At 29.2% G+C, this 10,693-nt stretch overlaps 2 protein-coding genes across 2 annotated transcripts; one reads left to right on the forward strand and one right to left on the reverse strand.

The window, feature by feature from the left end:
* Nucleotides 1–1,699: 1,699 nt before the first annotated feature.
* LOC130445142 (COA8 family protein CG14806, mitochondrial) lies at nt 1,700–2,572 on the reverse strand. Its single transcript, XM_056780665.1, has 3 exons — nt 2,378–2,572; nt 2,069–2,323; nt 1,700–2,000 (listed from the first exon to the last, which is right to left on the reverse strand). Exons 1-3 carry the CDS (start codon nt 2,429–2,431, stop codon nt 1,779–1,781), a joined length of 531 nt encoding a protein of 176 aa, XP_056636643.1. The 5' UTR covers nt 2,432–2,572; the 3' UTR covers nt 1,700–1,778.
* Nucleotides 2,573–3,001: 429 nt separating this feature from the next.
* On the forward strand, nt 3,002–9,994 carry LOC130445283 (zinc finger protein 879-like). Its single transcript, XM_056780846.1, has 10 exons — nt 3,002–3,112; nt 3,167–3,724; nt 3,781–4,056; nt 4,471–4,717; nt 4,793–5,008; nt 5,068–5,373; nt 5,712–6,046; nt 9,022–9,163; nt 9,268–9,575; nt 9,681–9,994. The coding sequence occupies exons 2-10, from the start codon at nt 3,167–3,169 to the stop codon at nt 9,810–9,812; spliced, it is 2,520 nt and encodes an 839-aa protein (XP_056636824.1). The 5' UTR covers nt 3,002–3,112; the 3' UTR covers nt 9,813–9,994.
* Nucleotides 9,995–10,693: the final 699 nt, after the last annotated feature.

The raw sequence follows: 10,693 nt of genomic DNA on the forward strand, positions 1-10,693 counted from the left end.
TTATTTTGTAAAAAATCTGATAGTTCTGTATTTATAAAAAATGTACATGCCAAATTTATAGTCTGAATGTAAATATCATAAATGTAAGTGGAATCAATTCTTGTGTATTAGTTTGTAATCGTCGACAGTCGTGTAACATCGGCGCTGTGAAGATCGGGCAATTATGACAGTCACAATTTATAGTTTTCTGTGTTTTATCTTTATCTGTGTGTTTAATCTTTTGTATCTGATTTTAATAAATATTATTCAATTGTGAGTAATGATTATTTTATTTAAAATTATTATTCCCCTTTCGTGTTGGTTGAAATGAATGTAAATAGTATATTAGGGCAACAACTGAAATTACGACAGTTCGACTCAAAACGACTTTACGAAAATTCGAGGATTCAGTAATCGAAAGAATGGTTTTTCACCTTCGACATTTTGCATTTGTATTGATATTGTCACTTCAAACTTAACATAAATGCAGTTTAAAAATTTAAATTATATAACACGTTCGTAAATACCTACTTTTGTATGTAAAAATGTCCATACAGTAAATAAACTTTGTATAAGAACTATAAATAACGCTTTATTGAGAATTATAAATCACTAATATGTTAATATCTATTTGAATTAATTTATTATCATATTTTGATATAGGGACATACTACCAGGTTTATAATATAACAGTTTTTTCCTGTACTTTGGTCAGGTTAGTTCAGAATAACATTTCGTTAAATGTAATTTCAGTTTTCATAACCTCAATTGGAGTTTTCTTATTTTTTTAAGTTGCTCATTGTATCATTTATTTGTTCACTAAAAAATTCACTGATACACCAAAACTTGAATTTTAGTTGAGCTTACAGGTAAGTATGTTTTTACGCTCAATATTTTGACCAAGTTGAATATTTCAAGTATCTGTAAACAACTCAAACAGCACTCGTATTAAAAAACGTCAAACATTATGATGGCAGATTTAATATTTTCACATCAATATTGCTGTATCTCAAAACTTAAGTAGCAACCCTCGAACATATAATCACCGAATAACAAATTTTGATAAAAAAAATTAGTTTCAAATTAAATTTACCAAAAAAATTTCCTAAAGTAACTATCACTAAAGCTTAGTTTATGCAGCCAAAATTAAAAATGACGATTAAAGTAACAAATTAAATTACTAATTGAAAAACACTGAAATGGTAGTTGAAGTTCATGCAGAAAATAAAACTAAATTTAAATTAAACAAAAAGTTCACCAATTTTTAACTTCTCTATTTCCTTAATTTTGTGAGGTTATGAGCACAGATTACGTGAGGTCAGCCTGTATTGATGTTATTGCCGTAAATCATGTGTCACTAGATGGCGCTGCATTTGGTTTCTATTGAAGTTTGAAGAAAAATTAACAGATGTCGCTCACTTTATAATTTTCGAGGATTGCTTTGTTTAAAACATTCTTGTTTTTTGGTTATGGAAATATTATTCGCAATAGGAAAAAGCAGTGAAAGTCAACAATGCCGTTTAGACTGAGAGATAGTATCAGGAGCTTTCCACATTTAAATGACAAAAAGGATCCATACAGGGAATAATTATCATTAATTTACTGCATAAACCAAGTTTATATAATGAATTATTTTGAGAATTTTTTATTTCATCCACATATTATTATAGGAATTAAAGACGTTAATACATTAGTTGGAAGTTAAAATAATAAAATTCAATCTTTTGTAACAATTTTATTTTACATAACAAATATTTACATTTATATATAAATAACGATTTACTTTAGACGTTAAATAATCACTTGAATTTTGTGAGGAAACTTAAAGTATTTTTCTCTAATGTAACACCCAGTGAATACATTAAAATAGTCAAATTCCTAATGTACCACTCTTTGTTGTACCTAACATGAGTTTTCCAATTATCATTCAAAAATTTTTTATAGAATCCACTCATTTCATCCGCTGTAATTTGTTTATCCTTATCTTTGTTAATTAAATCATCAATAAAATCTTGTTTTTCCTAAAATATTATATAACAATAAACACGTGATATATATATATATATATATTCAAATGATTCAACATTACTTTGACGAACTTTCTATTATGATTACTCCAGAAATGTTGATTCCAGTTCTGGGTATCATTTTGCATTTCCCTTAGTTTCGTTTGTAGTGGTGTTTCGTTAAATTGTCGTTTTCTTATAATAGGTCTAAGGTTAGAATCCGGGTCTGGCGGACCTATAACTTCAACTTGATTTCTTTCTCGCATTACTATAATCGGAGTTTCCGAACTTCTTTCATTAAATGTAATTGTTTGAGATGATTTCATTCGCTGAATGAACTAAATTTAAAATAATTAAAATTAGATAATCACGAGGAGTAGTACTTAACATACCTTGATTGATGCATTATTTACACTGTTTTTCGGTAAAAGACTTACGGTGGCCATCTAACTATTTGATATTATACTAATTTCTTGGATTAACTAATCATTTTCTGAAAATATTAGTTAAAAAACACAAACTTTTTGATACAAAATACTACAGTGTGAGTTTTCACCACAGAACGCAGTATTCACTCGTTGTTTTATGAAAAGAAATATTCTACGAATGTTTCCGATTAGTCATAGGCGTCCTATATTTTACATCTAATTCTTTCGTTGTCTTTATTTGATTTCATTGAAATTTGACAAACTTTGTTATAAGACACTCAACTTTCAATTAAAAATATATAAAATTTAAGTATGAAACAGTTACTAGATTGTCAAAGCTTGATTCAATACAATCATCGACAAAAATTCAGAAATCTCATTATTTTATATTAATCTTATTGACTCTCCTTTAAAAAATATTATTTCATGGAACTCAATTATAGAAGAAATAAAATGAATTATACTCATAATAGATGTTTTGTCCCACTTTTCGATCTCCGGTATTTGACTTTACCTTCTATTTAATTTATTTAAGTAAGGCAATGATTATTCGTGATTCTGTTGTCATTCATTTGACAAATAAATGACATTGACTATACTGACACTTGACAGTGACGTTCAATCAAAGTTTATTTTAATTTTTCCTTGTAAAAAATTGGCTAATAAAATGTAGGAATATATATTTTTTTCTAAATAAAGGTAGGTGTAAAAGTACTTTTAATGCAAACAAATTCCACATTTACTTTTTTTAAGATGATTGCCGTTGAGGATTACCCAACTATAACATTCCAAAATTCTAATTTTCCGACGACTGTATTTCAAAAATTATTCGAACAAAAAAAAGCCAGCAAATTTTGTGATATCACTCTTTTTGTAAACAATAGGATAATAAAAGCACATAGAAATGTTCTGGCTTGCAGTTCACCCTATTTTGATTCAATTTTAAAAAATCATAAAGTTCAAAGAGAGAAATTAGAAATTTCTTGTACGGATACTACAATTTTTAATGCTGTACTTAATTTTATGTACACGGGAGAAATAAGTATAAATCATTCTATTATAGAAGAATTATTAAGACTGGCTGATCACTTTATATTAACGACAATTGTGGAATACTGTATAGATTTCTTAGGCTCTAAATTGAATGTAAACAACTGTCTCTTTACGTTTTTTCTTTCGAAACAATATAAGTTGAAGCATTTAAATGATGTCATAGAAAGTTGGATTGCAAAAAATATTGATGATATATGTAAAGGAGAAGAAATTCTCCGCTTAGATAAGAAACAACTCCATGATTTCTTCACCAACAAGGTTTGTATATAACTAATATTTACAACAACGTTGTTATGCTTGGTATTTATTTTTAGAACTTTGTTTTAACTACAACAACTGCTCTTAATTTATTATCCTTATGGGTTCAGAAGGATCTTGAGAAAAGAGAGAAACATTTTGATCAGCTCATTAAATGTTTCCCTACTAATGATTTAGAACCTATAGAAGTTTTCAAACATTTAGAAACAAATAATTTGTATAACAAGAGTGAGTTTTGTTTATATATAATTTTGGATTACTTAATTGTGAATAATTGGATGCTTTCAAATTTCAAAACAAGATATGATGTCTTACACGTAAAATATGGACAGGTAAGTATTAAAAATATCATTTTAATAAATAAAAAATTGGTATAAGGTGAGAACACTAGTAGCAGACATCTTAGGGAGGATAATTCTTGAAAAAATCATTTCAAATGAAAACTATCTTCCAAATTGAACGCAGAGCTATTAGGTGGTTAGTATTTAGTAAACTAACAACTATTTTTGGTATGTTTGGTTTCAATTCTGACAAAAAATACAGCAGGTCACTTTACACATCTAGTCTGGCTCGATATTTAGATTTTATATTAACTAGGGCTGAAAATCCTGACTTGCATTGATTATTTGAAGAAAATTTTATACATAGTCCTTTGAAAGTTGGTACTTCATAAACGTCATATGGATTTGACAATGGCAGAGCCATCTGTGTGTCAGTCACACGACTTAATAATTTTTTTTTGTTAGATTTCACAAGATAAAGTAATGGATATTGATATAAAGCAAAAGAAAATTATGGTTTCGGAAAAATTAGAAACACCTATTAAAAATTCACTATTAGTTAAAGCGAAATTGAGAAATAGGAAACAGAATATTTTGAAGAAATTGATGCTTTTCGGATTGCAACCTAGCGTAAGAATGGCTGCTTTGAAAATGCTAATTTGCAAAAAAAAACCATTGTTATTAGACGACGAAGAAAAAGAAGAATATGAAGGTATGTATCATTATTTTTCTTCAAAGTTTGTCCAAATTTTATGAAATTAAACTTAATTACATAATTTTTTTCAAGTTTCCACAGATACAGATGAAAAAGTTGTCATCAAATGCCCGATATGTTTTACCACAATAAATGATAGTTTACTACTAGAACAACATCTAGCTTTAAGTCACGCTAAAAATGTAACTTACAAATGTGGTTTATGTTCATTTGTTTGTCAATACCACGGCGATTATTTGAATCATATGAAAACCCATTTCAGTGGACCACCTTTTAAATGTGACTTTTGTAAGTTTTAAATCTAAAAAATTAGCACATTCAAATATTATATCAGTTTTTATCCAAAGGTAACTTCAGCGTGGAACAAATATCGAAGCTAATAACACACCGAGCTCATCATTTAGACGAATCCATTTACCAATGCACGTTTTGTACTTTCAAATGTCGCCTTAAACAAAACTACATCTCTCACATGAAAATGCACACTCCAGATATGTTTAAATGCGATCATTGTTCAAAAACCTTCAGGTTCAGCCAAAATCTCGAAGCTCATCTTTTAACTCATTCAGCAGACAAGAATTTATCTTGCGATTTATGCGGATTTCATACAAAATTCATAAGTCATATGATCGCTCACAAAAGAATACACGCAGGTAAAAAAAATTATTATGAGCGTTTTCGTTGTGGGATTGTGGCAAAATTAAACACTAACTATAATATATTTCCTTATAAACTTTCTATTCATCATCCGGAATTGAAATTATGCTACAAAATAAAAGTATAGCTAATCATCAGATTTACTTATATTAATTAGTTAAAAATTGGGACGTTTTAAATTTGGTCGCATGTTACAAAAAATTGAAAACATTTCAAAAATCAATATTAACAACAACCTAACCTATAAAAATTATTTCTATCAAGCTCGGAAATATATTAGAGTTAGTACACTTTGGTGTTTAAAATCTCTTATATATAAAAATGAGTTTTTCAGCCGATATATATCGTTGTTCATATCCTCATTGTAAATACACAACGTCGAAAAAAACTCAGTTAGCCAGTCACGCTAAAAGTCACAACGGCGTGAGGCCGCACGTGTGCGGCGTTTGCGGTCGCAGTTTTATGGAAAAATCTCATCTTGTACGTCACGAACGTATCCATTTGGAAGAAAAACCTTTCAAATGTTCGCATTGCGATTACGCTAGCTCTAGAAGGGATAAACTCAAGGAGCACTATACTAGACATCACGGAGAAAACGCTTCAGCTAAAGTACCTTATAAAGCCAGACCTTTGAGGAATAATGGCGGTACTTCTAAACCGAAACCTCAGGTAAGTTTATTTTTTTGAAAATCCCTTTAAAACTATTAATTAGTTGCAACAATTTGGATGAAAATATGTACTGAAGACGGTTTAGATAGTAGTTAACACAAGATATTAACATTGGATTGCTTAGGGATTGATTGCTCATCAATTTATTGCAACAATCAAGGCTTAAATGGGTAGGACATGTAGTACTTTAAGGCCATACCTACGGGTAGTAGAGGCAGAGGGAGACCAAGGCTAAGATGGAGAGACGCGGTCTCTGAAGATGCTACAAAGATTGGTACAGCAAACTGGATGATCCTTGAAAGAGATTAGAAAGGATGGAGTTCGAAAAGAGTTTGAAACTTGATACTAAAATGTAATCATCAGCGTTTCTTAGGCTCCGTAGAATTGATTGCACTAAAGTTAACACTAAACTCAAAAGACTTGATCCTTTCAAGTCTTCTTTATAACTGAGTGCTGATTAGCATCGATATTGACATGATGATGGAGTTTTCCTTCTTGGCTAATATTTTGATGGTCTGGTCAACTGTGTCCATTTCCAAATCCCTATGGAGGGCGCTGTGGCTAATGTGGAAACTATTATGTTCCTTGGTGGGAATTATTTGGGAATCTTTAGACGATTGTTAAGTTGCTTGTGTTGGTGCATCTCTATAGTTGGATACAACAAGTCCATATAGTATCTGTTTATGAAGGATAATCTTATTTATTTTGACGGGCTGGGAAAATAAGGGGAATGTCAAAAAGATTTTTGAAAATTTTGCAGTTTTGGATTGGAAAATCAAAATTAACAGTAAATTTATTCGAAAAATCATGCATAAATATGTTTTTTGTCTTGAAATGACTTTTATTATCAACGGGAAAATATATTTATACTTTCTCAATCGAAAAACAAAAACAATTTAATGAATTTTAGTAGAAAATTTTGAAATTTCAACTTTAATGGCTTATATTTCAATTTGTATTACCCCTGTAGATTTCGTTTATTTTTTTTATAATAGTTTATACATTAATCTTTCGATTCATGTATATTCCATAATTTTTTTGGAATACATTTGAAGGTTATAATTTTTTTATAAAAATTTGCCACGAAAATTATACTTTCTGCTTTCACCCCGTATAAACATGACAAATGAGTTATCAAGAAAATTTAATATGATCAAAGTTCTACATTCATTTTTCCTCTTTTTATTAGTATATAAAAAAAATTGATACGTTTCGTAGTTTAGAAGTTATTTGAATTTATATAGGGGCATGTCAAAAAGTTTTTTGAACATCTTGCAGTTTTGGATTGCATGCATGCATAATTATGTTTTTTGTATTAAAATAACTTTTATTATCAACGAGAAAATATATTTATACTTTCTCAAACGAAAAACAAAAACAATTTAAAGAATTTTAGTAGAAAATTTTGAAATTTCAACTTTAATGGCTTATATTTCAATTTGTATTACCCCTGTAGATTTCGTTTATTTTTTTTATAATAGTTTATACATTAATCTTTCGATTTATGTATATTCCATAATTTTTTTGGAATACATTTGAAGGTTATAATTTTTTTATAAAAATTTGCCACGAAAATTATACTTTCTGCTTTCACCCCGTATAAATATGACAAATGAGTTATCAAGAAAATTTAATATGATCAAAGTTCTACATTCATTTTTCCTCTTTTTATTAGTATATAAAAAAAATTGATACGTTTCGTAGTTTAGAAGTTATTTGAATTTATATAGGTGCATGTCAAAAAGTTTTTTGAACATCTTGTAGTTTTGGATTGCATGCATGCATAATTATGTTTTTTGTATTAAAATAACTTTTATTATCAACGAAAAAATATATTTATACTTTCTCAAACGAAAAACAAAAACAATTTAATGAATTTTAGTAGAAAATTTTGAAATTTCAACTTTAACGGCTTATATTTCAATTTGTATTACCCCTGTAGATTTCGTTTATTTTTTTTATAATAGTTTATACATTAATCTTTCGATTTATGTATATTCTATCATTTTTTTGGAATACATTTGAAGGTTATAATTTTTTTATAAAAATTTGCCACGAAAATTATACTTTCTGCTTTCACCCCGTATAAATATGACAAATGAGTTATCAAGAAAATTTAATATGATCAAAGTTCTACATTTATTTTTCCTCTTTTTATTAGTATATAAAAAAAATTGATACGTTTCGTAGTTTAGAAGTTATTTGAATTTATATAGGTGCATGTCAAAAAGTTTTTTGAACATCTTGTAGTTTTGGATTGCATGCATGCATAATTATGTTTTTTGTATTAAAATAACTTTTATTATCAACCAGAAAATATATTTATACTTTCTCAAACGAAAAACAAAAACAATTTAAAGAATTTTAGTAGAAAATTTTGAAATTTCAACTTTAATGGCTTATATTTCAATTTGTATTACCCCTGTAGATTTCGTTTATTTTTTTTATAATAGTTTATACATTAATCTTTCGATTTATGTATATTCTATCATTTTTTTGGAATACATTTGAAGGTTATAATTTTTTTATAAAAATTTGCCACGAAAATTATACTTTCTGCTTTCACCCCGTATAAATATGACAAATGAGTTATCAAGAAAATTTAATATGATCAAAGTTCTACATTCATTTTTCCTCTTTTTATTAGTATATAAAAAAAATTGATACGTTTCGTAGTTTAGAAGTTATTTGAATTTATATAGGGGCATGTCAAAAAGTTTTTTGAACATCTTGCAGTTTTGGATTGGAAAATCAAAATTAATAGTAAATTTATTTGAAAAATCATGCATAATTATGTTTTTTGTATTAAAATAACTTTTATTATCAACGAGACAATAGAATATGTCACAAAAATGACAAGTGGACTGGGTCTATTAGTATTCTGAGCTCATAAAATTTTAACTGAGTTAGAGCAATATAAGTACCAGTATTCAATCAACAAGTATTTAATTATTTATTTATATAATTATTTAAAGAGCACTCCGGATTTGCCTACAACAACAACAAATACCAACGTTAACTTCACACAGACAAATAGTTCAACCGTAGCCCCATCAACTCTCGGTTCGGAAATTCAAGAATTGATAATGCACCATCAGAACCATACCACACCCTCAGGTAAGTAGCAGCGAATAATACTTCATTGGTTCAACAGATTTTTGAATATTTCTTATCACGACGAATACCAGACTTTGAGTGTTTTTGTATTTTGAATTTTATAGCGACCAATCTGACTGTTTTAAACTCAACCTATCATCATTTCGGCACTAACGAATCATCTGATTTCCACCACGCCCACGCCGTTCATACCCATAACATCCACAATCAAATATTGGGAACGACTACTGGGGGTAGTCACAACCAAAGATCCGCAAGCAATAATACCCAACATTCTAATAATAACCTTGTAAATCATCATATGTTGTCAGCTGCGGCCGCTGTACGTTCTAATCCTACGACTGCGACTTCTACAGCCGCGGCTGTAGCTGCTGCAATGATGTTGGATCCAAGATTTCATCATAATTCTGCGGTGAGTTGTTTTTATTTTCTTGGGCCACTGTGTATATCAGTTCTTGGTGTATGTTATTAAATGAGACGCACTGTATATTAAAAGTTATTAATAAATATAATTTAGGTACCTTATCCTCCGAATACACCAGTTTCGATGGCAATGGCAGTGGCGCAATCAACACAACCGAATCAGTCTTCGAATCAACAAACAACCGATTATCCTCCGACGTTGCAAAATTGCATGCCTTTATTCTAGAATTGATTATTCGTCGCTCGGTTTAGTGGACACACTTTATATTCTAGTCATAATGTGTTATATTTATTGATTTTGTTGATATTTTAGAGAGAAAAAAAACGTATACAATTGTTTTGTTTTTGTTTTGCTAATTAAAACTTTTAATTGTACAATGACACTTATTAAATAAGGTAGCTAGGAAATGTATGACTTTTTTTGTAAAAAAAAACGAATCCCAAAACTTCCAAATTCTCTCAAAACTACCCCTGAAGTATTCGAAGGTACCTTGGGAGGAAGGGAATTTGTTTCGGCTAATGTTATAGATACAATGTTTATTATATTCTAGTGGTACGTGTGTTTTGATTGAGTTGATCATCTTCAAATGATTTTACTTCACTCACTAGGGTGATATAACAGTTGTTACATAACCTAGTATCGGTGGTCACAAATTTCTTCTAAATAGGTATTTGATTTGAGTCATTTGTTGTCGCTGCATTTGTCTTCCGCAAGTAATACATGCTAAGCCAATTTATATTTAACTGATTTATCAAAAATGTCAAAAATCTTTTTCCACTATTCCCGAAAAGGACTGTTTTGTCACCGGTGAAGTCGCTCTTCTCCTATCCTAAAAAAAACCATAGAAGATAAGTATAATTGCCTTACATGATTTACTTTATAGGTTATATTCGATGTAGGATGTGGTTTTGGAGATTTGAGCGTTTATTTCAAATATCAATGCGTCAAGTTTAAAAACAAAACTCGCCGAAACCAATTCCTTTCCTCCTAGGGTACTTTAGGGGTAATTCTGACGAGGTTGGGGGGTTTCGTACCCATTAAGACTTTTATTCAACTGTCTTCGAACTAGCGTTGTCCCAAGTTTCAGAAAAATTGACCGAATCCCA

This window comes from Diorhabda sublineata, chromosome 6 (assembly GCF_026230105.1).
Source record: "Diorhabda sublineata isolate icDioSubl1.1 chromosome 6, icDioSubl1.1, whole genome shotgun sequence".
NCBI lineage: Eukaryota > Metazoa > Arthropoda > Insecta > Coleoptera > Chrysomelidae > Diorhabda > Diorhabda sublineata.

What these genes read in the sequence shown, in the direction of transcription:
- LOC130445283 (XM_056780846.1), top strand. Translation starts at nt 3,167, where the DNA reads ATGATTGCCGTTGAGGATTACCCAACTATAACATTCCAAAATTCTAAT. An exon ending in ATGATTTCTTCACCAACAAG is followed by an intron (nt 3,725 to 3,780) that starts GTTTGTATATAA and finishes ATTTATTTTTAG; the next exon opens with AACTTTGTTTTAACTACAAC. An exon ending in TACACGTAAAATATGGACAG is followed by an intron (nt 4,057 to 4,470) that starts GTAAGTATTAAA and finishes TTTTTTTGTTAG; the next exon opens with ATTTCACAAGATAAAGTAAT.
- LOC130445142 (XM_056780665.1), bottom strand. Translation starts at nt 2,431, where the DNA reads ATGGCCACCGTAAGTCTTTTACCGAAAAACAGTGTAAATAATGCATCA. An exon ending in TAAATAATGCATCAATCAAG is followed by an intron (nt 2,324 to 2,377) that starts GTATGTTAAGTA and finishes TTTTAAATTTAG; the next exon opens with TTCATTCAGCGAATGAAATC. An exon ending in ATAATAGAAAGTTCGTCAAA is followed by an intron (nt 2,001 to 2,068) that starts GTAATGTTGAAT and finishes ATAATATTTTAG; the next exon opens with GAAAAACAAGATTTTATTGA.